Source organism: Passer montanus, unplaced genomic scaffold (assembly GCF_014805655.1).
Source record: "Passer montanus isolate IOZ18808 unplaced genomic scaffold, ASM1480565v1 scaffold5, whole genome shotgun sequence".
Classification (NCBI taxonomy): domain Eukaryota; kingdom Metazoa; phylum Chordata; class Aves; order Passeriformes; family Passeridae; genus Passer; species Passer montanus.
This window is the reverse complement of record NW_024369929.1, coordinates 7,787,943-7,815,621: the sequence shown is the minus strand read 5'-3', so window position 1 is coordinate 7,815,621 and position 27,679 is coordinate 7,787,943. Positions and strand designations below refer to the sequence as shown.

Here is a 27,679-nt window from a genome sequence, read left to right as displayed (position 1 = left end):
CCCCCGGGGGCCGCCGGGCCGCGGCCGCGCGCCGAGCGCCATTCACGGCGCTGCCCGCCCGCACGCGCCGAGCCCATTCACAAAAACTTCATTCATAAAAGCGGCGGCGGCGGCGGCGGCGGGGGCGGCCCGGGCGCTGCGGGAAACGGCCCCGGAGCCGCAGCAATATTCCGCTGCTTCGGGATTATCATGGTGCTGATGGACTTGCCAGCAGGAATTAGCGAGACCGACGCTGCTCAGTGTCTTTCGAAAGAATCCTGGGTTTGTGCCTGACGGCGGGGCAGGAGCTGCAGCGCAGGGATGCTCTTCGCCTCTGGGGCAGCGGCGGTGGAAGTGCAGAGAGCCGGGCACCTTACGGGGTTCATGCCGGTCTGAAAATACCTTTGGGCTGGTAGCTGTCTTGCTCTGCTTTGTGTGGAATATGCTTGAGCTTTCGCTGCAGCCAGGACTCTGCAATTATTGATGCTACAGCTGTGAATCTTCAGAGCTAGGTGAGATTTAGTGCCTGGCTTGAGGCAGCAATGAAGGCAGGTTTGGATAGTGGCTCTTCTTCTTTCCTGTATGCTGCTTTTATTTCTGCTTACAAAATGCCAGATGTCCATGCAGTTTTGAGCCTTGTTCTTTGAGGAAAATAAACCATTCAAGAGGGAGTCAGCAAAAATATCCAATAGGTTTCTGTTTTGAAAATTTTGACTTGCTTGATTTCCACATAATTTATCTACAAGAGCTAATTTATGCAAGAATATCCAGTTGCAGACCTGCCAAGGCTATGAGAGAACGCAGCCAGCAGAGCCTCGGTGGACACGTCCTGTATGTAGGGTTGTTCAGACATCCAGGAATGCTGCACAGGGCTAAGTACAGCCGGTTCAGGAATGATTCCATAACCTCCCTAGATGAAGGTACACAAAATACGTCTTTAAATATCAAAGGTTCTTCCTCCTCTTCCCATCCTTCAACACCCAGTTTGCTGACGGAAGATGTCTCCTTGGGGCCACAGGACACCTGCACCACGCTGTGCACGCTGATCCCCCGGATGGCCAACATCAAACTTGCCAACCCGTCCAGTCTGCCGGGCCTGAAGAGTTTCTGCCTGGGAGCCAAAGAGGTGCCACGAATTAAGCTCACGGAGTGCGTCACCATCCCGAGCAGCCCGGCCTCGCCGGAGGTCAGCTGCCTGTCGGCCTCGTACCCCCAGCCCGAGCTGGACAGGCTGCTCCCAGCGCCGAAGGCAGCGGGGGACTGCGCCGAGGAGGCCGCGGCTGTGGGCAGGCAGGACAGGGGCCTGGCCCAGGGCACTGACAGCACGTGCAGCCAGGAGCCAGGAACCACCTACAGCGTGCGGGTGAGTACTGGGCTCCCATTCTCTGACAGGGCAAACAGCTCAGCTGGCTGCTGGGTGGCCTCCATTTTCCTGCCTCTAGAGTCCATGCCCCAAACCACTGAGTTCTCCCATGTATTTCCTGTCTGCTGGTGTACACAGGGCTGTGGCATTGAGATGAGGGAGCTAAAAGCACCCCAGCTGCTTCCAGAGGTAACACAACATCCCATTCCGAAGGACTGTCTGTAGACTGTGAGGAGTGCTGCCGAGCTGCAGCTAAAACAGGTTACTCTGCATGTTGGAGGGAAAAGGAGGCCCATGCAAGGGCCTCCCATCCCTCACAGAGAGCAGCTCCAGGCATTAGGTGCGTTCTGGCCCATGCTGCTGACATATTTGTCAGGGAGGCTGTGGGGCAGGCGCTGCCCAGGTTGTATTTCCAGTATGGTTTTCTGCTGGTCTCCCTTTTGTGGGCATTATCTCACTGGCAGGAGCCTCACAATGCAACAGGGAGACGTTTTTTCCCTTCAGCTTCCTGATACGTTGCTCCCATGGCTCTGGGCCTGCAGGAACCAGCCCAAGGAGAGCTGCAAGAACATTGCGGACATGTCCCAGCCAAAATCTTGATGGTTTTTTCAACTAGCCCTTTCAATAGCACAGCAAATTGGTAAATAAGTAACATGGAGGTTTGGGTGTTTCAGCAAAAGAGGATGTGCAAGGTGAGAAGATGAGCAAGGTACTCATTTCCCCACAGACCACCAGGCTTCTTCAGGATTTGGTGTTGAAGCCTCAGAAGGGCTGGGAAGTGGCCAGGACTGCAGCATGGCAGGACCACAGTGCAGGGGGATGGTCTCACCTGAAGGCAAAGTGGGGCCAAGAGACCAAGGGCTGGGCGAGCTGCTTGACCCTCTAGCCCTGGCCCTTGCCCTCCCTCCCGTGTGTTTGGAGGCACTCACTCTCCCCATGCAGCTTCTTGTGCCCTGCTGGGGTTTGGGATTGCTGGGATCTCCACAGAGACCCTGTTAGGATCTCCACAGAGACCCTGTTAGGAGGCAGGTCAGGTCTACGTTATTGGGACTGCTGCTGCCAGAGATCTTTGGCCTTAGCAGCTTAATCAGAGTATGAGGAGGATTCAGCAATTACATGGAGAGGATCTACAGTTATTTTAGAAAGGCAATAATGAGGTGAATCAAAGAAATGTCGTAGGGGAGAAGCTGTCCCCTGCAGACTGGAGTGAGGCAGAAATGTTCTTGGTGTTATTTTAAAAAGGGGCCATGCTGGGCTCATTGCATCCCCTGGGGAGGCAGCTGTGGCCAGGCATGACTGGTGGTGACAGGGCACCTGTGTCACAGCCACGTGTCACCCGGGCCTGCTGAGGAAGCTGAGACCCATAATAGCACCTGGTCCCCCAAAATGCTCCCAAAGGATAAGTGACAAAGAGCCCAAATACTAATATTTTTAAGAGAAGCCTGGACAACTCTGATTCTCATGCTGTTGTGTTTCAAAACATCCTTTGTATGGGATTGCTGCAGCCGTTACAAGGGGGATATTTACCATGTCCTTGTTCTACCCGTTAAAAACCTTCTACCCATTAAAAACCTTCTACCTGTTAAAAACCTTCCCACAGTGCTGCCCATCTGGAGCTGAGGTTGTCTCTGAATGGTACCCACAGTGGCCATGGCACTTCTCTTTCCTGCTGGTGTTTGTGATGGCTGTGATGAGCCTGAGGAGTATTCCAAGGGGCACTTGCTATCCTCTCTCCTGCTTGTTGGGGAGTGCCAGGGAAGTGGCTGCTGCTGAGAAGGAGGATAAGATCTGTCTCTCAGCACTGTCCTGCATCAGTGGTTTCTCTGAGAACAGCAAGGATGATGTTTACTGGACCTAACATGGAGTAAGGCTCTGTACCTGAGCTTAAATCAAAGCATGAGTCTTTGAAAGATGATTTGTTTTAAAAAAATATTTAACTAAAATATGAAAAGGAAATACTATTGCCAGATATTTCATTACAATACAATTATACTTTAAAATAATATGGTAGAGGTTGTTTGCAGCATCCTTTGTCTTAAAGGGCTTTTAGCAATGTGCAGGTGGATATAAACCTGTGCTAGTGGTTTGGTGGTGAATGCATACAGATATGAATGATATGCCACCATGTATGTCTCAAATCAGTCTCCTGTCTCTAGATTAAAAGGAGCCTGACCATTTCCAGCACGGTAGATCACAATTGCATGAACTGCACCCCGAAAGCACACGTGGGCACCAGTGCCCTGCAGTGTCCCTGGAGGATGCGACAGGTCAGCCTGGGGCACTTCTCCTTGCCTCTGTGGGGAAGGGGGTCCAGCGCAGCCCTTTCCTGGTCCTGGGTGCCACCAGCGGCTCTTCCATGTTCAGGGCAGGGAAATATTGTGGTGTTTCAGCTGCAGCCGTTCCGTGAGCTGCTCTGCATGGCCCGTGGTGAATAAACAGCCAGGCGCTCGGGCAGGAAGGAGAAGCGCTCCGGTGATTCACGGCTCGGAGCCGCAGCCGTGAATCACGAGCCGGGGGGGCCGGGGCGGTGCTGGCTCTGCCGGGTCTGGGGTTCGGGGTTTGGGCTTTGGGGCACTCGCGCCTCTGGGAACCGATCCCTCGGGAATGTGTTCAGGCCATTCGCTTTATCACAGCCGGGGAGCAGGGACGGGGAGGATTGGAACCATTCTGTTAGAGACCTGGCTTGAGTGCAGTGCTGCAGAAAGTGTTTTTTTCAGAAAACAAACCCAAATATTTCTACATGTCTGTATTTATGATTTTTCCTTGGGTTTTTTTTCCCCCGTCAGGATATATTTAAAAATTGAAAACCTGTGAATGAAAGGGTCAGACTTTCCCAGAAAAAAAATTCATTTATCAAAAGCTGTTCGTCTTCACAAAAAGCCCTGGCTTGCTGCCCTCAGGGAAGAGGCTGTGCTGCGTGGGCATGAGGAGTGGAACAGACCAAGGGCCTGTCTGTCTGTCTGTCTGCACCGCTACTGCTGCTGCAGGGGGGAGATGAGAGCAGGGCAAGAACATGAGGAGAGTTAGGCTAGCACTGACAAACTGTTGGGAGAGTGTGCTTTTTGTGCTTAATGATCTTTAATGGGCTCTTTTAGTCCTTGAAGGTAGCTAGTCTGTTTTCCAGCTGGTTCTGCCTGAGCTGTCTCACAGGTGCCCTGGGGCTACCACCCACATCTGCACTGGTGTGCACTGCTGCTCTGGGCTGCCTTGGCCTCTCTGCTTCCTGTGGTGGGGATGGCAGAGCTTCTGCTGGCTTTGCTTTTGGATCTGGATGGGGTTGGTGTTTGCTGGAGGAAACCAGTGTGGTTCAGGCTGAGCAATGAGCCAGTTGAATGTCTGGCAGGACGCAAACCTGGGCCAAAGATCTTCATTAGCTGCCTGACTAGTGGCTGCTCACGGAGTTACAGAGCACTTACCCCAGCCCGTAAGCCCTGCTGTGTGAGGCAGGATGAGCTGAGCTAACAGGCACAGTGCAGTCTGTGTGCTGGCAGGAGCAGTGCCACTGCCAGGGGAGCTCTGGTGGTCCCTGCTTCCCAGTGGACACAGTGACTTTCTCAGCCCAAGGCTACCTCAGGCAGCATCTAAGGAAGGGCTGGGAAAACTTCCCTACCAAAACTACAGTAATCATGCTCTGCTCCTTCCCCACATCCCTGGCTAGCTTCTAGTGCTGTCCATGGAGGGCAGACAGCACTTTACCTTCCTGCGAGGGTGAAAGCAGGGAAATCTCACAACAGGTTCCTGAGCCTGGCCCTCTGCATTGTCCTGCCATGTGCTGCTTATTCACATGGGCCCTGCCTGGTGCCTGCTCATCTCCTCCCACACAGTCCCTCATCCTGTTTGCAGTCACTTTCTGTCATCTCACTAAATAGATGTGGAAAGGTGTGTGCATCTTCAATAGCTGCTGTTCTCTCCTGGTGGTGTGGGGAAACGCAAGCCAGCACCAGATCACCCTCTGTGCTCAAACACCAAGGGACAAAGCAGTCCCTGGTGCCAGTGCTCTCACAGCCCTTTGCAGGCAGATGGGATATCTCTGCACATTGGTGGGGCCGCTCCCTTTCCAGCAGGGGCCAGTGAGTATTTCCTTTCCTTTCCTTCCTAAGAGCTGCTGCTTGTCTTGGCAAGAGCTCTCCATCCTGCTGCTGACAGAACAGTGGGTTCAGCATCCTCTTTCATTAGTGATGTCAGGTCTTCAGCACTTGGCTTGTTTCACTGTTGCTGTTCTATTTCTCTGTAGGTAGCTGAATTCTGCAGTGACATCTGTGCTTGTTGTCCCAGGCTGGTTAGTGCACCCTTGGGCCAGTGTCCAGCTTCCCCCAGCTTGCCTAGCAGCTCAGTGAACTGGGCCTTGCCCCTCTCTGTGGGCTTCAGAAGATGAACACCCCTCCCTGTACACCACCTTTGGACCCAGTTTTCACAAAAGCACCTGGTGAATAGCTTGCACTGGAGCAAGAGCTGTGGGCTGCTGTGGCTTCCTCTCCCAGGCACCTGTGGTTGCTGCCCTGCTCATGCTTTGCTTTAACCTTCCCTGCAGCAGGAAAGATGGAGCTGGCCTTGACCCTGCATCACCAAAGCCCATTTATGTTTTCCTGGCATGTGCTGTTTGGGGTGTACAGGACGGGGAGTGGGGGCATCACCTGGACTGGAGTTTGGGTGCAGAAGTCTGAGACAAACATTGTTCTTCTCTGCTGCCTTCCCCTTCTTGTCATGCATTGGTTGTGCTGCTTCTCATATTTTGCTATGGAAGGGTTAATATTTTTGTTTATTTTTTTTTTTTTCCTCCTTGGAGAGCATCTTTTGTTTTCTTGAATGGGCTTCTGGTATCCCATTGTCCTTTTGTGTGCTCCATAAGCTTCTCCCAGGCTCTGTGACCCTGACTTGCTCTGCCCCAGCCCCACACTTCCCCCTGCCCAAGGCTCTGCTGGTTCTCTGTGCCCTCATACTGCCATGTGAAGGTTCAGCCATTTCCAACTGTGCCAGTTCAGATAACCAACGACAGCTAAAATAAATGAGAGATGCAGTGAGGTGCCATGTTAATGCACTTCCCTACTCAGGCTTTTAAAGGGAAAAAAAAAAAGGTCTTTTGTGAATCATTGATAAGTTCAGCTTCACTCAGGGTCACTTATGCAAAAACCTAATATTGATTTTTCATCTTTGCTTAGAGTAGCTTCCCACGCATCTGTTCAGGATGCAATGGGGACTCACTTGTCAGCATATGACTCACCTACTTCTCTAAATTTTTCTTTTTTCAAGGATAGAGGAGCAGCCAACCAGCTTACAGGATGCTTGACCTTATACTGTAGGATCAGAGGTCGTTGCTGTGCTACAAGCTGAGGCTCTAGACATATTTTCCACATTTGCTTTGTTCCTGTTAAGCAGGAATATCTTTAACAAGGCAGATAGCTCTCAAAGTCATTAAATGTTCATTAGGGAAGCAGTTCTGCCAACCTTTCAGATTCTTATTGATGTCCTTCCAGGTCTCTGACCTAATTCTGGAGTTCTCCCAAGGGTTATATTGCTATCTGGAAAAAAAGCAAAATAGGGATAATACAATTGTTGTGGAATCCCTGACTGCACATATAACATTCTCTTTTTCACACACTTATTTCTGAAAGTCTCCAAAGCTGAAACAGATACCTAAATCCAACCCTCTCTGAATGGCCCAGCAGAAAAATTGATTTACAGGCAAAGTGAGGCAGAGGAACTAAATATGGTACCTCTCTCTGACACAGAATGCCCCCTCCATCCGTTCAGACCAGGGACAGAGTATGCCTGGCCCTGCCTGGGTTTTCCAAGTTGTCCCTGTGTCCCAGAGGCTTTGACTTCCTGCAGGAGAGGTCTGCACAGGCATGCTGTGACTGCAGCCCTGGGGCACTGTGTGAGCACTGCAGGATGGTCCCAAGAGGAAAAATGAGAGACCCAGACCTGTGCCAGCCTGTTGAAATGAAGAGATCAGACTGCTTCAACAACAGAGAGATTGACATCCATAGACATGCTGAAGGATTAGTAAGATATGGTTGGGAATATTCCATCACATCCTTGATATTTCTGAGAAATAGTATTATACAAATCCCAAATGAGTGTAGAAAAGGCCCCAGCTCTGTCCCATACAACAGAAGTGTGGCAGTCAGCCTTTAATTTAAAGCAGGTCAGTTTATAGTGTAGGCTCTTAAGAGCTGTTGCTATAAGCTGGAATTGCAACTTCACATCCTTCATCTTCTGCAGAGGTTATTTGTCATCAGACATGTAGCAGTGTGGAGCCAGTGGTTTTCCTTGTGGCCTGTAATGCCTCCTCCTCTCTGGAGGGACACTCAGCCCTTCTGCAGGGGGCTCTGAGTGCATTGGTCTCGAGGGGCTTCCAGAGCCTCTCTGCTCCTGAGGATTCTGTTCTCTCCAGTATTTCCTCATGTATTCCTCCCAGCTCAGTGTCACAGCCTAATAACTGAGAGTAAGCAGAAATGGAAAAAAAAGGAATAATTGGATTCTGTATCCCCAGAGTGCTTTGCCTTTTTTTTTTTTTTTTTTTGTGCTATGGTGTTTAAGTCGTTGGTATCTTTATTGCTCTTCTCTACACTTTTAGTAAAACAAGATCTATTTAGGAAGCAGCTTTAGGATGGCTGATTTGATTTTCCATTTAGACTGTGGTTCTGCATAAACTTAGTGGACAATAATCACATTTGCTTCCTCCTGTGATCCTCCTCTTACTTGTGTACCAGATATTAACAGTCCTCCCTTTTCTCTGTCTGTTTTCCTTAGTACATGGGCTGTATTGAAGTGCTGCAGTCAATGAGATCCCTGGACTTTGGCACACGAACACAAGTCACCAGGTAGGTGGTGTAAAACTGAGATTCAGACCAAGAATGAAAAGCCCAAGTGCTAATTTTTGTATAAAGCTGAGGGTGCGTGCCAAGCTCTGAGACAATTCTGAATAGGAGTTTGCATGTTTTGTTTTGTCTTTTCCTAAGTGACGATTTGAATTATTTGATCATTACAATAGGCTATTTGCATTGGAAAATGAATTGTTTCAGGCACAGGTGTAATTTCTCTCCCAGTCCTTGCTCAGAGAGCCTCCCCCTGCAGAGGCAGCACAGAGCAGACATCCCCAGCAGCTGGGGCCCAGCAGCAGCTGGGCTGTGCACGTGGCTCAGCGCTGCCCGCACGGCTCTCCCAGGGCACTGGGAATCCACTGGTGCTGCTGGGCCAGGCTGGAGAGCCAGGACACCATGGATGTCTCTGTCATGCCTCTTCCCACCTGGTGCAGAAAGTGCCATCAGTCCCTCAATCCAGCAAGGTCACCTAAGGAGTTTTTATCAGATGTATGACATCGCTTGACCCCATCTGCACCAAGACCAGCCTCAGCTGGAAGTGGAGTCACAAGGAAAACATGTTGAAATACAGCTGTTTCCATCTGTACTGCAAGCCTAAGTTTTTAGGCTGCAAATCAGAAAAGGATTAATGTTTTGTTCTCAGATACAGCTGGGGATGTGGTTAAAATGTGAAATATTTTGTGGTCTTTTGAGAACTTTGCAACTTCTATTGCAGGTTATTGTCAGTTTCTGAGTGTAGATTGTTAGTATCCTTACACCTGTGGGGTGGCTGAAATGTCCTGCCAGAAATAGAAAAGCACAATTTTCTTTTTACATTTATTCTTGTAAGTCTGGCAGTACGGGAGTGTTTGAATTTTCAAAACAATCACCTTCTCTCCAGCTCTGAGTCCTCATGGTCCACCAGTCAGGACAAGTGCCAGGCAGCCCCAGCAGGCACCCAACAGCTTTTTGGAGAGGTGGGTGGCTGCAGGTTATCTTCACCTGGACTTAGACATGTTCCCTTGTCCTCTCAGCTGCTTTTCTAGCATAGTTCATGCTCAGGATGCCAGGAGTGTGCCTGAGGCTTTCTGTGCCTGCCCAGCTCTTTCTTCCTGCTGGAGGGAGATTTTCAAATGCTGTTTTGCTTCCTCAGGTTTGTATCCAAAAATTCATGGAGAAAGGAAAGCAATGTGGAGGGAATAGTGTTACATTTATACCTGTTGGCTCTCAGACTTACTAGCTGAAAGGAACTGAAAAACACGAATCCTTCAATGCCTATAGACTTCACCTGAAAGCTGTCCCCTTTGTTTTATATTCAAAACCAGCAGTTATGGACATGTACAACTGGTATAAGCACACACTTGTCCAGTTCCTGCATGTGTGAATGAAGAAGTGCCTGAGATACCAATATACTTCCCTCAGGCAGGTCCTTCACACACCAAGAAGAGCCACGTAGTACACCCAGCCCAGGCCACTATGTTCTTCACAGCTCAGCCAGAGGGCGAGGTTATCTCCTGCTTGCAAGAGGTGTGTGTGCTGCTGTGCTAACAGAACAAAGCTTTGGCTGGTTTGTCAGGAAAATAATGAATATGAATTACTGCGTGACAAGAGCACGCCAACTTAAATTTGGGCTAGATAGTAAGGTTTTGTTAAGCAGAACTGTGTCAAAACTTAACAATGGAAATGTTTCCATCACCTAAAAAAAATGCCACTGCTGACCTTAACGGGCTCTTTTGTGCATGAGAAATTCAAAACTTAAACTGTTTGCAAACCAAATGCTGAAGTGCTGAGCTCACACATGCAGACTTTAAAGTTCGATCGATGACAAGCTGACTGGAGCAAAGATAACATTGATTATTCCCCTATTGTTCTCTCGGGGGAGTGAGTTTATAGACACACGCACAATGCACCAACCAAGGAGCTGCTGGAAATTACCCCACTTTAACCATGCCTGTTATTTGAATTGGGGTAAAAAATATTTTTACTTTGATGGCATTTCATTAAACAAAGAGGCATCTTCTGTTTTAAAGTGATGTAGAAAGGGTCTCTAATTATGTCTGCACCCTGCCCTGCTCTATGTGTATGTACATGCTTAGTTACCTCATGGTATCTAAAATTGGCTGTGGGGAGAGGAGGTTGGCAGAGGAGATCCCACTGCAAGTTTTCCAGCTCTGCTGTTGCCCGCCCATGACCTGACTTTTCTTAGGGACATCCCTCCCATTTTGCAGAAATCTGTGATCTCGAACTCCATGTAGATAACATAACGTGTAGATAACATGTAGATAATGCAGAAATCTGTGATCTCGAACTCCATGTAGATGACCAAAGTAACACCAAAAAATAACACTAAGTCTAACAGGTTCTTCTGCTTGAGGGTGTTTGTAATTTTTTTGTAATGGTTAGCCTGTGCTTGCTGCTCTGGATACAAGATATGTTTGGGTTGTCACCCTTGTGCTGTGGCAGGTCCTGCCTTTGCTGACCCTAATGTGTGCTTCTCTTGTCCAGCCATTCAGCTCTTTTCCTCTTACACATTTGCCATTTCTGTTAAATCAAGCTGGTTATTAGTCATCAAATTTGGGCATTTCTGGGAAAAGAGGTTGTGGATTGGGGCATTGACTTGCAAACTCAAAAATGGTCAGGCAGTGAGGGGTGAAGGGTGTCTGAAATGTGCAGCCAGGGAGGGCTGCTGGAAGAAGGCTGACTTTGTTTGGAAGATTAATTTCAACTTTGTTGAGCCACATAATCCCTTTCTGTTACATGGTGTAGGCAGGGCCCTAGATGCTTAAAAGCAAATCCTCAACAGCATGCTTGCTTGCTTACATCAGCCCATCTTTCGTCTTTTATTCTGGTTTTGGGGGAACAATAAACAAAGTGGCTCAGTGTTGCTGCCCACAGGCGCCCTCCCTCAGGGGCACGCTCTGGGAGCTGCAGGAGCTGTGTCTGCCACAGGTCTCACTCCAGGCTGCAGACCCAGGGAAAACCTGCGGACCGGACTTCTGAGTGGGCCTGGAAAAAATCCCAAAAAGCTGGTTTAAAGGCTTATGGATGCCAAAAATGGGGCACTCATTTTGGTTTATCGTGGGTGCATCCAGAGTTTCTTTTCTTCCTAGTGTGAGGTGCAGGTTCTAGTTTGTGGAAATGACTGCATGTAAAAAGTGTTCAGTTTTAGCAGCAGGTGTTACCAAACTCCTGCTTTTCACACCTTTCAAATAATATTTGTAAAGTTTTGTTAGATCACTTAGAAAATCACCCAGAGGTGTGCAGCAAGAAATGTCTGTACAGCTATTTCCCCTACCAAAGACAGGTAATAGAAACTACTACATGGAAATGGTTTGCTACTTTTTGGTTTCTTTTTACTGGACAGTTGCTTCAGAGCATGGTGAAGTGGGCAGCCACCACACTGGCTTGTACAAGAACAGGCTCTGTGGCTGGCAACTCTGCCTACAACTCTTGGTTTCACATGGGCTGCCTGACATGTGCAATAACTCATTTGTCACCAAAAGAGACAACTTCCCTGTTTTCCCAATTTGTTCTGTATCTGGTTTTCTTTCTAGGTAAGGCTAGACTTGAAGGCTCCAAGTAGCCTTAATGTCTTGGCTCTGATTTTAATTTCCTTTAATATTGAATGAGAAGATGAGTTCTCATTTTCCAAGCTGATTATTGGAATCTGCAAGATCATCCTGCAGGATGTCTTCCTCTTTTTTTTTTTTTTTTTGTCATGTTTGGCTTTCCTCCTGGTAACAGCTAAATAAAACAGGAGCTAACCAAGAAGGGTATCAGAAATTTGCTTAATAAAATATATTTTCAGTTGTGTAGGGGAAGTACTTTGCTTTTAAATGCTAAGAAGGGTCAGTGTTTAAAAGGCTGGGTTTCTGATCTTGTGTAACCCACAATGAGGCCCCTTTTCTTCCCTGCTGTTTTCACTCAGAAAATATCAATTATATCTTGCTGTGGGTGAGGTCTCCATTCATTTGACAGCATCAAGGTTGAATTTCTCAGTGTGTTCCCTCAGTGTATATCACAATCACACAGCCCACTGGTGTGGCAGCTGAGGGGCACTGAGCAGTGACTCTGGGGTTCACCTGTGCTGGGCTGGCTTTACTTCCTCTCTCACCTGCAGGGTCCTGGGGCCCACACTCCTCACTGGGCACTCCTTCATGGGACATACCTGGCTGGAGCCTCTTGTCATTGTGTGCTCTCCTGATACTTTTCAGCCCTTCTGGACTAAATATTACTCAGGAGGTGAAGGCCAGTGGTGTTTTCCTCCCACACACACGCTGGGATCTGGAAACAGCCAAGCTTTCCCGACCAGCTCGTTTCCTAATTACCTCTTTGGATAATAATTCAATAATACAAACAAACAATTAAACAAACTCCCTTCCCCTTTAGAACCAAACCAAATCCCATCCTTGGAAGGTAAATCTGAATTCAGCTACAAGAGAGAGGCTGAGGCTGGAGGTGCCCCATAGGGGACCCTCACCCTGAGGACACCACAGCCCCTGTGGGACAGGGCCAGGGCAGCTGGAGGCGCCGGGGCTGTGGCTCCAACTGGGATATCCAGTATGGAAACGTGCTGAGCACACCCCAGCCCATTTTCCTGTTGGCTTCAGAGCAGTAGCTATCAGTGAGGGAAAGGCTGTAGCTGCCAGCAGAAAGGTTTTGTCCCAGCTGCTGTGCTGACCTTGGCCATGGCCATCAGTGCTGTGTGTCCAAACCAGTCACTTGCCTGAACAAAGGCCAGAATGTGCCCTGTTCAAGTGTGGAAAACAGGCACAGCACTCTGTAATCCTGTGTGGATTTATCTTTCATCTAGAAATGAGCACTATGTGTGCATTAAGCCTTACCCTTCTGCTGCCTGAACTGAGAGGAGCCTGCAGAGGAGAATGGGTGGCTAGAGAGGTCTAGTTTGGAAGTTCCTACCAGAGATAGATATGGATTGATAGCTCTGAAACAGAACTGGAGAAGCTGATTATACCCCTCCACTGTTGTTTGGGTTGTTGTGTGGTTGTTGTTTTTGTTTTTCTGGTTTTTTGTTTTGTTTTTTTTTTTGAGGGGGGTATTGTTTTGGGTTTTCTTCTGTTGTGGTTTTTTTTTTTTTTAAAGAAATCCCAAACCCCAGAAAGTCAATCAGAGAACCCAGCTGGGCTCACTCAGCATGCACCTGCTGTGCTAAATAGGAAGGATTAAGCTGGGAGGAGCCCCTCCTGCCATGCAAGGGACCTATAAACCATTCTGAAAAAAGGACTTTGGAGGTATTAGGTTGCTTGTCTTCTGGTTGAAGTTTTTTTATGAAATAAATTTTCATAAGGTGAAATGGATAGGTTTGATGAAGAAAAAGAATCCAAACCAGGCTGCTGAATCACTGTATTTTGTTAAATAGTTCTTTTGCTTGTTTGGTGGTTTTGTTTTTTGTTTTATTTTTTTTTTAACAGTGGGAGGAAAGAAGAAGGAAAAACAACTGCGAGAGACCTTCCAGAAGATTTAAGAGTTTATAAATGGGCCGATAACAATAAATTGCAGAGTTGCTGGCTCTGCTACAGATGGTGCATGTGAAATGATCCAATGGTTTGTGCTGTATTTTTTATTTGCAGGGAAGCAATAAGCCGACTGTGTGAAGCTGTGTCGGGTACAAATGGAGCTATAAAGAAGCGGAAGGTAAATCCTGTTTTAGCTCAGCAATTATTTTTCTATATCTGCTTTTGATAAGCTGGATACATGATTCTCTAACAGGCTTCAGCCCATGCTGGAATTAGTGCATTTTAATCCATCTGAACGCAGCCTGGATAACATGGAAGTGCTGGTAGTAGGGTGTTTAGCCTCTTTGGTTTGGGGCTGAGGCTCTGCCCTACTTTATTTTTCTCAGGATTAAGGCTTTGCCCAGAGTTCTTGCTTCTACCAGCCCTTGCAGTGCATGGTGCTTTACAAGTTTTAGGCTTTGGCTGCTAAACTATTGGAATTGGGTTGGCTTTGTTTTTGGTTTGCAAGAGGGAGCTAATTCACTGGAAGATTATCTGCTGCTTATTTATATATTAAACACATTAAACTAAAATGGCAGTGTGTAATGGATTTTATTAACTAACTGGGATGCAGTGAGGGGCAACATCAGTGGTTACTGTTGGGTGGTGTCCAGCAGAACTTACTGATTTCCTTCTGTAACTCTGGAGCTCAGGAGGAATGAACTTGCTCCTGAAAGAGGAATACATGAGAGAATTTCTTGCTTTACTCAGAAACACTTCATCCTCTGGAAACAAAGAAGAGTTCAGAAAGAAAACTGCACATTCTGAATTACTGAGCCAGCTATAACATTTAGCTCACTGGGATTTTTTTCCTCATTATTGACATAAAACCTATGCCTTCCAGTATTGCATTCAGAGCTGATGTTTGTTAGAAGATCTATTTGCATTTGATCAAGCCATTATCCTTGCTCCATTGAAAGTCTCAACAAGATACCATAAAACCTCCTTGACTTTCATATGTTTCTGCCCCTCACAGACTGAGCTGACAGCTTCTTTCTTTTCTTTCTTTGTTCAAAGCCTCCAGTGAAGTTTCTGTCTTCTGTACTTGGCAAAAGTAACCTTCAGTTTTCTGGCGTGAACATAAAGCTGACCATTTCAACAAGCAGCCTCACTTTGATTAATGCTGACACACAGCAGGTAGGATACATGTAATCAGTGTCCTTTCCTCCATGCTACAGTTTTGTCCTCATTTGTGGCTTCTGAGGGAAGGCTGTGCCCTTCAAAGGGAATGCAGCACCCTTCAGCAGACCTGTGCATGCCTGGTGAAGCTGAATTACATGTTGTCTCTGAATTTAAAAACACTTTGGAGGAATTGACATACAGCACAGGTCCTTTTTGTTCATGATGGTGTGTTCCGTGGGGTGGGATCCTTGAGCACTTGGCAAATTGTTTCTCTGGATGTGTTTGCCTGTAAAGTGCCTAATAAACAAGGCACTAGTCCTGACTGTAGTTTCTGACAAATCTTAGGAGGAAAAAAAATTATATAGGTATTAAGTCAGAGCTTGGCTTTGGTGTCATTCAAAGCTACTTTACAGCTGGATCATACATGTGTACAATCAATTACACTGTGTAAAGGCTTTAGGCTCCATTGAGGTGTGTTCCTGAGAGCCTGGGTTCGCTTGGAGCTGGGCTGTGCTCCCTTCCTTCTTGGCAGATATGATAAGGATCTTTGTCCTGCCCACCTAATTCCTCCCTCAGCTGTTGGTATCACTCCCTGGATGATCTCACCCTGGGCCAGCAGCAGGTTTGGCTCCAGGCTGGAGCAGGGGAACATCAGGGAGGTCATTTTGGCTCACTGGCTCTGAGGAATGCTGCACTGAGCTGGTGCCATGCTGAGCATCAAGGGGCTCCTAGGGATTTGTCTGTGGTGCAGAGGTCTCCTGTCCATTGCACATCTGTTCCAGGAGGGGATTAGGACACCAGGTTTTCCTTCCTTTTGGGTACAATTAGAAGTCGGGGGTTGAATTAATTCTGAAGACCCTTTAAGGAAGATTTCTCAGGGATCTAGACATTGCTAAACATGAATAGGTAGTGTAAAAAATATTCCTATTTTTATCTCTTTCCTTCCTAAACAACACATGCATAAATTAATAAATGGGATTGTTGTGAATTTACTTGCTTGTTCTTTAAAGACATATGTTCTGATGTCTTCCAATGTGTGGCCCAAGAGCATGTTTAATTAGCCTGTTGTGCTTTTCAGATTATTGCCAACCATCACATGCAGTCCATCTCATTTGCTTCTGGAGGTGACCCAGTAAGTATTGATTTATAAAATATACTTCTGCAGGTATAGTAAACTCATGTAATAATTGTTACCTGCAAATGCTTTGCTTCATCCTTTCCTTCCACAAGCACTAACAGAGTACACTGCCCTTCTGGATCATGAGCAGTAATAAAAGAAAACTGGGGGACTGACATTGAAAAGGAAAGGTGGAATAGTGACTCAGTGCTTATTTAATAGATACATAGTTAACTTTCCTGTTGCCCATCAGTGAGTGTCAGTCCATTCAAAAGCCCTCTGACTTGGGGATCTGAAAATAAGCATGTGAACATAGGAACTGATCAGTTCAGTGGTCCCTGTGATCCAATACCTGTCATAAAAGCTGTCAGCACTGGCACCTCTAAATTTTTAGATTAATTTTGACTCAAGCAAACAGCTCCTGTGAGACAGATGTAGCATAACCACCTTCTTCCTGCAGATAGAGCTGTTCTTCCTAGTGCCACTGCCATGCAGTCATGGATGTTTTCAAGTCAGAGGGTTTTTATTCTATTCCAGAGTCTGTACTATAATGATTGTAAGCAGCAACCCAGATTGCATCTATCTGCATTGGATAAGTAATTCCTCAGGGCTTGTTTACCTTTTTTAGTGTTTTTTATATTATTATCCTGCACTGGTCTTGCACAGTGACTTCAGATTTCAGAGGCTACACAGGGCTGGGTTTGGTCAGTGCTTAATGGCAGGGCCAGCAGGAGATGTGTGTGCACACAGATGTGCTGCAGGAAATGGGCTTGGTGGAGCAGCTGCTGACACTTCCTACTGGGAGGATAATGTAAAATAGAGGCCTTGCTCATCAGTGGTAACTATAAATCTAATGGCCCTTCACATAAGGGGCAATTTTGTTGTCTTGTTCAGTTAATTTTTTCAAAATTCCCCTTTCATTTAAAATGGGATACAGTTTCCACAGGACCTGTCTTTCCACCTGCCCCATATTCAGGGTCTAAGTGAAGTTCAGTGTTGTTCTGGGCTGTGAAGGAGTAGCAGTATTCTGCCTGATAATTAAGCCTATTCTGGCTTTATTTTAAAGCAAAATCTTCCAGGCATCTACATAAACATTAAAAAGACATAAAAAATAGCAGGTGCTGCTCCAGTTACTTGAGTTTCTAGTCACTCCCTAGATCTGATTTATTTTAAAATATCTATCCTGAAATATTTATGAACTTTGAGAAAAACTTGAAAGGAAAAGGAAGGAAATTGAGTTCACTAGACACATAAGAAATATTTAGCTTGTTTTGCTTTAGTGATTAAAAAAAAAATATCTAGGACAAGTTCTGCTAGCCCTAAGACCTGCCTCTTGTGTCATTCATTGTGAATTATTAAATGATTGTTTTTGTGCATATTGCAAATGGGGCCTTGTTTCCTGCCAGCTGATTGCATCTTCTCTCAAGAGAACCATGCCTTTAAGCTGTGAATTGCATTTTCCCTGTCCCACCTTAAAGATCCAAAATAACAAAATGCATCTTTAATAATTAAAAGAATGTTATTCATTACCTCACCAATTTGACTGTAACACTGAATTATCAAGCCACTCTTTGCTTTTGTGGTATCATTAGAAATGTTAATTTTTCTATTCCACTTCCCTTTTCAATTTGACTAGAAAAAGAGGATTATTTCAGTGCTGGCTAGAAAGAGAATCAGAAACAGAAAACTGATTATACTGAGGTTGTCTGATCTCAGCAGCAGCTTTGAGATCCAGAGTAATTTAACCTGATTGTAGCTAGACTAAAATTGGGCAGCAGCAATTGAGATCAGATACCCATTTTATTCTGCGTAATTTTAAAGTTTAACTTTTCTCTAAGATGCCTTCAAAACTCAATCTTATTGCTACCAATTGGGAACACTGGAACCTCGTCCTTTGCAGGTTGCTAGCTCTATTTTATCTTCCAGTGATTCTGGTAGGGACTGTCCCAGCCAAAAGCTGTGAGCAGCAGTCACACAGCCCTGATGTGTTACATGGGAAAGGCTCTGAGCTCCATGGGAGCACTGGAAGGAGCAGCACTGCCTGCTGATGAGGCACCCGTTGTGTTTCTACTCCTGTTGCAGAGCTGGAATTGAATACATGGTTTATTCAAGACCCAAAGAATGACAAATTGTCTAGTGCATTTTTTAGAAGAAAAAGAATATGGGACAATTGCTGTGTTGATAGCCACCAGTGTGTCATTGATATTTTCCTTGGCTTACTTTGCTTGTACCTCTGGTTGTTTTTCCCTGAAAGAAACATGCATTTTAAAGCTAAAAATGTATCTATTTATATGCAATTGCTGTGCTGTGGTGGTAGGATTGTTCATAATTAAAATATTAAAGACATTTGTTGTCTTCTTTCCTGTAGGATACAACAGACTACGTGGCATATGTAGCAAAAGACCCTGTTAATCAGAGAGGTATTGAAACAAGCTTCCAATTGTTATATGTGCTTATATGATTGCTTTATTTGTATGTAACAAGGAGTTGTTTGAGTTGCTAAATAAGGAAGCTACTGAACTCAGCTCAATACTCTGCACAATTTATGGCTTTGCTGTATTTTTAGGGGTAATAATATGCAGGCTGTGGCTTTAAATGTCATGTTCTTTGTGCAATGAAGTGGGAATCTGCAGGTCAGACTAAAGCTGTACTAGCTGCTGCCTCCATGGAGGGGTAGGAGCCTTGCTATAAGCAGTATAGCTTGAGTCTCTACTGTCTGGTATGAACTGCATTTACTTAATTAAAGTGAGGTGTCTCTTTTCAGCATGCCACATCCTGGAGTGTCCCAATGGGATGGCACAGGAGGTGATCAACACCATAGGGCAGGCTTTTGAGCTCCGGTTCAGACAGTACCTGAAGAACCCATCTAGCCTGGTTACATCTAATGAAAGGTCAGCACATTCTCAGTCACTTAACTGGCAGTTTCCTTCTCTTTCGTACTTTTCAGGAAAACAATACACTACAAAGAGTGATCCATAAGTAGGATGCTTTGAATATGCTTTCAGGACATAGGATGATTCAAATGTATGCCTGTATGTGCAGTGTATAAGACACTAAAATTAGCTTACTCCAGTGAACTCCACTGATTTTTGTGACATTTGTACAGGTGCAGAACATAGAATTAAGCTGTATTGTTCCTTAGAGAAAGCAGCCTTATTTTAAGTCATGCAAGTTGAACAAATGTTCAAATTACTCTGCCCAAGTAAGTTCAGCTCTATAAATAGCAGACAGACACACACACATACAGAGACTGAGCTCCATCCTGACCTGTGCCAAGTTTAAGCTTGCTTCAGCTCTGGAAAGTGTGTGGTGGGGAAATAAGCCATTTTAATTCACCTTTCTGCTATTCTGCTCATGTTCTGGCAGCAGCCTCAGTTTTCACCTGGCATAACTTACATCACCCTCATGAACTGAAATAAACACAGCCACCACCTGGCATTTTAAAGTGTGAAGCCCTGTCCTCTGCACATTGCCTGAAATACAAGGCCTAGATTAATTTCTGGACCACAATTCCCCATTTCAATTACCCTTCTTCCATTGCACTGGGGACACAATTCTTGCTCTAATTTGTGGCTCTCCTCACAGATTAGCCATGTCTATTTTTCTCAGGCTTCTTTTTACTGTAACACCAAATTTGATTGCCTGCTACTTCTCATGAGTAGGTAAAGCTGTGGCACTGCTTACCTGCACCCTGAGCACAGGAGTCCTGGGCAGGCAGTGTCACTGGAACAGGGCCTCTGCATCACAGCAGAGCTGGTTTTATTGCATAAATACAACTTCAATTTATATTTATTTCAATGTATATGGTGGTTCTTGCCATTCCACTGCTAAAACTGGGCTGTTTTTCCTGGGGAAAATAACCAGAGGAAAAGCCTTTTATTCCTAAGAAATCCTGCTAGGTTATGTCACAAGCAGCATAGGAGCAGGGAGAAATGGAACAGTGTAATTAGATTTCCTCCTTGAGCATAACCCACAGCCAGCCTCTGAGAATGGTCCTTGGGCAGAGGAGTCGGATATTGCTGTGTGAATGAGTCACTCCCTTCCAAACAACTATGAATCACATAATCAAATACTTGCACTGCATATCACATAATCAACTACTTGAACTTTATCTCTTTCCTGCTCATGGCCTTTTATCCAATTATACTCTTGTTAATCAGAGAAGTAAGATTTGAGATGAGTTTTTTTATTTTGGGACCGGAGACAGTACAGGAAGCACCTAGTTGTTTTGCAGTGTATCAGCTGTACATTTAAACTATCATCATTCTGGTTTAGCTCAAAAAAAACATTGTGTGCTCTTCTTCATGTCATTCAGTGTTCCCTTCAAGCTGAGCCAGAATATTGATTGTGGCTATTAAAATCAGGGTAAATGTCTCTGAGGACAGCTACCTTTTGGTTTTTTGGGTTTTTTTTTTTTTTTGGTAGTAATATTCGATTTTCTAGAACAGTTGCAGGCTTGTCTGACTAAATGCTGTGATGTTTTAATTTTTCTCTTTAAGTCTGACCACCCCCCAGTAATCTCTAGGTTTACAGAGTTCAGTCAAGAAGCCATAAGAATTATTTTTATGGTCAGCATTTTGATACCTTAATGAACAATGTGTTGGAATTCTTAAAGTTTCAGTAGATTCCTCTTACCTTTTCTTTGACTTGAAAATATATCTAGGCTGCCTGGTGCTAATGAAATGGCTGTACCTCCCTTTATCCCAAACTGTCATGACTATTTTTAATTCAGGAAGAATAAACAGCTCTGAAAGTTCCAGCCCAAAGCCCTTTACAGCCTCCATATGGTGGATCTGTGTATTGTGTGTTGTGCAGACACTGCGGATGCTTGCCTACACTAGAAAGCAATTGATTACATCAGATGCTTCTTTTATTTTTTTCCCCCATATTTTTTTCAGTGAGGCAGCAAATGCTAATGGATCAGCTGGGAATTCACAGGAGAGGGAGGATCATCATGAATATTACAACGAAATTCCAGGGAAGGAGCCTCCCACCGGCGGAGTGTTAGACATGCGAATGAAAGCGCAGACAGACCCCAGGGCTAAGTGTCCTGCCCAGTGCAAAAAGCAGCACTGCTCAGTAAGTACAGCATCTGCTGGGATAAATATTCGCTGCCTATTATGGGAATGAATATTAAAATGTTTCTGTGGTGTTAAAGCATGGCATTAACATCAGAACCAGGTCCTGATTATCCTGGGAAAAGGTTTTTTTAGGCTAGATTTAATGATGCTTAGTACATAATTGAATCCCAAAGCACTTTCTGAATATTAACTGGTTTGTCCTTAGAGTACTTTCAGGAGATCAAGTAATATTCCCTTGTTCACTCATTAGCTCTGAGAAGAAAATAGATACCAATTTAAATGGCTTGTTGGAGAGAACATCTGCAAAATCTGGGACCTCCTGGCTCCCTATTCTGTGATCTAATAAATATTTCATCCTGTCCATTATGCTCTACAACTTATACATACAACGTTGACTGATTGCAATATATATGCAATATTCATTACTCTTGGATTGTTTCAAGAAACTCTGTTAAATCAGCAAAAGATATCTGTGGCTCTTGTCTGGCATAGTGGGAAATGAAAACCAATCAGGGAGTAAAACAAGCCAAGCTCAGACTGGCTGCACAGATTTCAGAGTCTGCTGTGTGAGGCCTTGGGAGCACCATTATTTCCCCACACAGGAAAGAAGGCACCACCACTTTGCTCAGAGGGAGCACACTCAGATGTGCCTGCTGGAATCCAATTGGTTCTGTCTAAAAACTTGCTGCTCCCAGGTGTTATTTATGTTTGGTGGCAACTGCTCCTGGGCTGCTGTGTGTTCCTGTGCTACTGCTCCATCCATTTTTTGCTGACATGAACCATACTCTGCATATCAGGTCCCCACCTCCCCGACAGTTCTCTAATTCTAAAAATGTTTTACTGTATCCAGAGTTTGCACCTGATGCTCACCAATGTTGTTGCACGGAGTTATCCTGCATGTAAACGCTAATGCCCTTTTCCCATGGGGTGTTACTTTTTGGTTTTCCTTTCTCTTTCAGTGCTGCTCAGACAATATAGTAACCATTTCACTTTCAAACCATGATACTGTAGTTGATTTTATGATGAGGAACACTTACTAGAAAATCTGAGCTTTCTTACCTAGGAGTTATACTGTATATATACTAAACATTAGATACATTACTGGGCAGTTATGACACTCATATTGGAGTCCAGATGTGACATCTAAAGAAATGAGAGTATCAGTGTGAAATGTTGTTTGAGGAGATGGGAATTTTTTGGTGAAGAACATGTTTAATTACCTGTAGGTCTATTAACTAATGCATGGATGTTTTGAAGTTACCTGAGTTTTTCTAGGGGACTACTTTATGTGACTGATTAAAAAATTTTTCTGCAGACAGGCAGTCCAACCTTCATCAATATATATGAAAATTGTCCAGAAGAAAACAAAACTGTGGGTATGTACTCTCTTTTCCTTCTCATGCATATGCAGAATTAACCAGGGCAGGCTGCCTGGAAGAGCTGTCCCTTGGCTTTCAATACAATGGTGAAAAGTGTTCTACTTAGTGGGTCATTTTTAGTTCCCTACATGGAGGGCAGACAAAAAAGCCTTACAGCTTTTCTAAAGGCCACTAATCTATCTTCATGTCTGCTGGCAGACTTACTCATTTTACTTCTCATGATACTGTACAGTAGCTCTTTGTTTTTTTAATTCTCTTTCATACTCTTTGTTGTTTTATTCCCTTTCTTCATACCATTTGAAAAAGGAAGATACTTCATTACTTATCAGTCTCTGAATATATCCCTTCTCCTACAAATGCTCAATGAGATCCAAAGTATCAGCACTGTTTTTTTCCAACAGAGCCTGGCCCCTGGGTTCCAGCTTCCCTGGCTTCTCAGTGGGACTGTGCCCTTCCCCTGCCTTAGGCAGCTTTGTACCCAGGATCAATTTGCCTTTAGCAAAGTCTGCTCTCAGGGACCCCAGGAGATATCAGCCTCCATCCCTTTCTGGACTTCCTTTGCCACAGCTGATGCCCTGAGCACATTTCCTCAGCTTTCTCTTTCACTGCACAATGAGGTCCTTTCTGAATTCCCACCTGCCCAGCTCTGAAGTGATCCATTACACTGTCTGTAGGGGATACTTCAGTTTCTTGTGTTATTTCCAGTTCAAGGAAAGGATAATCAAATGGTTTCTACAAAGAGAGGGTGAACAAATAAAAGAATGAATGAATAGATCTATGAATAAAACGTTTGTTGAAGAGCAAAAATATGCCTGCTATTTGGCTAGCTGAAGTGCTATTATTTTCATACCCTGCAGGGGATATTCTGTTATCCTGTTCCTAGGCTTGGATCCTAACCTGACAGATGTGGCTTGGGCTCTCCAGGCAGAGCCTCAAAGCACCAATCTCCTCCATCTCTCCCTTCTCCACCAGAATAGCAAGAGAGAGAATTGCTCAGCTTCCCACAAGCTCTTTTTGTGGTGCAGAGGGGAAGGAAAGGGTTTTGAAACAAATAACATGTATGGTTTGTGTTTCTGTAGAAGGATATGTATTAATTTCTTTCCAGTCTGTGGGGGGTGCACTGCTGACATTGATTGAAGCAGAACTGGACCAGTGCAGAACATTTCTGAAAACTTCATTCTAATTACTTTTGGACCTGGTACCTTCTAGACATATGAAACAATAAGTTCATTTGCATTTTTATTTTCCTTCTGAATTACTTTAGTGGGCTATAAAAAAGAACATCATTCCTATTTCAGCTTTTACAGTTACTTAAAGCTGAGTTAAAAAAAAAAAAGAAATCTGTGCATACTGTATACTATATGCTAATTACAGGTAATTGTGATGAGAGATCACAGAAGACAATAAAAGAGGCATCCTCATTGAAACCTGCCTACAAAGCAGATCTCTTTGATGATCCATGTTACATCAACACCCAGCCCCTGCATTCTGCAGCCCGAGGTCCAGCAGCAGCACAGAGCCCTGGGAGCCCTCTGCGCCAGGCCAGTAGGTTCCCCTTGCCACGCCACACCTGTCCAAGCACTGCTGGGAGGGGGGCTTCTCGTTTCTCTGCATGCTGAAAGATTTGGGTTTCCCATAAGAAATACAGAAAAGATGGGGGGGAAGAAATCTGTCCTGCTTGTTCTTTTTTCTTGTTAGATTCAAGAGAAAAGGGATAAAAGAGCAGAAATTGTGAGGGTAAAACAGCAGAGTAACCTTTCATCTTCTGTAGTTCATTGAAGACAATGAATGGAGTGCCACAGGTATTGGAAAGCAAGTCTTTAGGATGGTAGGAGCGACTGCACATTGCCTCAAGGAAGAAGCTTCTCCTGCATGTTCAAGGTCTTAACCACTCTAAGGTGGAGATGACCTCAGATGCCTTTGCTTCACAGGCAGTAGCATGCAAGGCTAAAGTGGAATTATTGTGACTGTCTTTTCTCAGCTCTTCCATAAGTGACCATTGAATCTCATCCAATAATTTCTAAATCAAACAGTTTGATTTGTGGTATCAATTAAATGTATGTCCAAACTTGATTTATGGACTGAAAGTGGTGGATATCCATTAAATGATTATATAGTTGCTACTGATTGTCCTTATTATTGAATATACTTTATTAGCTTTGCCTTTTATGGTTTCCCACTCAGTGTTTTCTCTGTCAGAGTTGGCTCCACACAAGAAAGTGGAAAAAGGACTGGACAATAAAGGAAATACAATAAAGAAATCTGTGGCCATTGAGACATTTCCAGCTTGGGACTGCATCATGCTCTAAAAGGAACTGCCTATATCCTGAGGAGCCTTAGGTTGCACAATTCCATTGAAGAAGTGGTATCCTCATATTTTCCTTAGAAGAATCCTGCCTGTGAATCATTTGCAGTCTGACTGGCTATATCCCAAACCACCCGGTTTTTTTAGTACATTTGGTAATTGTTCGTTTTTTAACAGCAAATGCATCATGCTGTAATCCTTCCCTTCTGGCTACGTTGGCTATGTTGTCTTACATTCCTGCACATAGCTGGAGCCACTCAACATGACTCTCCCAATGATCTGTGACAATCTCTTCAGAGCTTGTTAAGGAAGAAGGAAAAACAAAATCTTGAGGGGAAAAAAAAAGCTAAAAAGCCAACAAAAATCTTGTTTTTACAGGGAAGATTTGACTTTTTCATACAAAGAAATGTAACCCCAAACTAGTACAGCATCAGAAAAAATCCTCTTTCTAATCCCTGTTGCCTAGCGACCAAAGGCTTTCCCATCTAAGGTAGGGGAAGAGGTGGTGTGATAATTTTGCCTAATGCACTGGAGGGTCATGAGCATTCATGTGTGCATATTCTTACAGTCTGTAAGGCTGGTTTGCTTCAAGACTGAATTGTTTGAATTTTTTAAAAGCTATTAAAGATATTGGCTTGCATCCTTTTAGGATGAAGTTTCAGGTGAAGTGTCCAATACATTCCCTTTCATTTAATTTTAGAATTACCGGAACCTGTTCAGCAGAGTGCCACAAGCAACACAGCTGGTCTCTGTGTTCTGCCACAAATAAAGCAACAGCTAAAGAATGAAGATTGTTACCATGGCAAATTGAACAGGAAAGCAGCAGAGAGCCTCTTAGTCAATGACGGGGATTTTCTGGTACGGGAAAGCACAACGTCACCTGGGCAGTATGTCCTCAGTGGACTTCAGGGAGGGCAGGCAAAGCATCTGCTCTTGGTGGATCCTGAGGGCAAGGTATGAATATTTCATGTAATGACATTTCAGTGCTGCTTAGATATTTCAATCAAAATGCATGGGTGCATTCCATGAAGTGGAAGTGATTTGTTTCTATCCGGGTTAATTTAAATATAGCCAGTGGCTACAGTAGGTTTGAAAGTTCAAAAACTCATAAACACTGAAGTACTGTGGAAGTAGCAGTGAGGAACTTAAATACTGTTAGTCCAGGTGCTGATAATTAGTGTATACACTTAACACATCCTGAGAACAGTTAGTGCTAGAAAAAAATAACCCTATCTTTAATTATTAATTTCTGGATACAAAAAAGGTTTGTTGTTACTTCAATTTTACTTTCTTCTGCTCAGAAGAGCAGTCTTGAGTGACATTTCTGAGGAGAGAGTAAATCAAAAAAGTAATCCTCAATGGGATTTAGGGAAAAATATCTCTCTTCTGTGGAGAAAAATAAAAGGTTATTTCTTTCCCCTGTGCATAATCAGCCCAGTTTGACATACAATCTTTTTACTTTACCACTACTTTTCTTGTGAGCTAATGGTGGTCCAAAGGATAGATCTGAATTGCCTAACAATCCTGCTCAAGTGAGTTCAGTGGTTTAAGTGACTTTTGATTTTAATATGTTAGCCTCATGTCCAACTGGTTATAAGAACAATCTAACCTTAAATATATTCTTTTGCTCCTTCCACTAGGTGAGAACCAAAGATCATATATTTGATAGTGTGGGTCATCTTATTCAGTATCACATGGAAAATAATTTGCCAATCATCTCTTCTGGAAGTGAAGTGAGCTTGAAGCAGCCTGTAAGGAAAGAGAGTAATACAGGACATACACAGTATCACAAATAATCCTTTGGATCTCACAAATCCCAAGACAATTCATACCTGAACTTTCTATTATGAAGACAAGTCAAAAAAGTATAGACTGCACTTTCTGCTGCTGTTCCAGAAGAAGCTCTTTTGTGTGTGTATGAATATATGTATATGTGTATATCTATGTAGATCTATAGAGATCAACAAGCATAGTTATATAGATACATATAATCTTAATCTTAACAAAATTACACCTTCAGAGTGTGAGATTCATTTGTGAGAAGGTATTTTAGACATGCACAAATGTCACTTTCAAGGTCATACTGAATCAGTAACTATTTAAAAGCACAATTAAAACTCTACATACAAAAGCTCACTTGAAAGAACTGCTGGAACATTAGTATGTGCCTTTTAGCATAGAATTATTGAAACCAATATTATTTATACTGAATTAGTTTTGGGTGGTTAAACAAACATGTCTATGCTTTTAACTATTTGCCAAAAACAAGTACAATTTGAATATTACTAAACTGTCATCTTCTTTCGATAGACACTAACAATTTCATTTTGCTTGTAACAGCACTTTACTAGCAAGTAATGTTTGAAATGAATGGCATTCACAATACAGAAAGGTTGTCCAGTTTCTTAATAATTTTTTGTCACTGTCTGACTACTCAAAGATTTGAGATTATGAACATTTACAAAGTTGAAATTAATATATGTAATATAATTTTGGAATAGAACTTGTTAAGGGACAAGCATGCTAGATCTTAATATTTTTGTCTTGCATATGATTTTACTATTATTATCACTTAATACTGGAAACATCTTTTTAAAGGTAGGCTAAATATATTTTCATTGATTACATAGTTGTTTACAAACTAGAAAAGCTGAACAAAACTAATACATTTTGGGAGAAAACTATTTAAAAGATGTTTGAACTTTGCATGTCTCCTTATCAGTGTTCTTTCCAAAACAAGATAGTTTTCCCCTCTTCACATAGAGTCCATTTGTTCCTAAACATGGAAAAATCTTTTAAAAGAAATCTATTAATTGTTTTGCCACAATAAATACTCTAAACATGAACAATCTTATATTCAGAGTGAACAGTGATTTATTTGGCTTCCTGTTGAAGAAACAGTGATTTAATAAGTGACTGGAGGAAGGCAGGGGAGATTTGGGGAATGAACTGGTAGTCCAGGTGATGGCCTGAGGGAAATGGTGCATTTCAGTCAAGCAATGTCCTCTGGCATG

General features: G+C 44.0%; 1 protein-coding gene across 4 annotated transcripts; it reads left to right on the top strand.

Annotated features, from left to right (window-relative positions):
• Positions 1-28: 28 nt before the first annotated feature.
• Positions 29-27,679, top strand: SHC4 (SHC adaptor protein 4). Of its 4 annotated transcripts, none has more exons than XM_039723581.1 (13): positions 29-391; positions 751-1,342; positions 8,096-8,166; positions 13,737-13,800; positions 14,679-14,798; positions 15,862-15,915; positions 18,269-18,320; positions 18,665-18,791; positions 20,799-20,979; positions 22,297-22,357; positions 23,735-23,905; positions 25,366-25,619; positions 26,306-27,679. In XM_039723581.1, the coding sequence occupies exons 2-13, from the start codon at positions 770-772 to the stop codon at positions 26,459-26,461; spliced, it is 1,884 nt and encodes a 627-aa protein (XP_039579515.1). In that variant the 5' UTR covers positions 29-391; positions 751-769; the 3' UTR covers positions 26,462-27,679. The 4 variants fall into 4 exon arrangements, with proteins under 4 accessions (XP_039579515.1, XP_039579514.1, XP_039579517.1 ...); XM_039723582.1 differs by lacking the exon at positions 29-391 and having other exon boundaries at positions 770-899; positions 998-1,342; positions 26,306-27,678; XM_039723580.1 differs by having other exon boundaries at positions 29-1,342.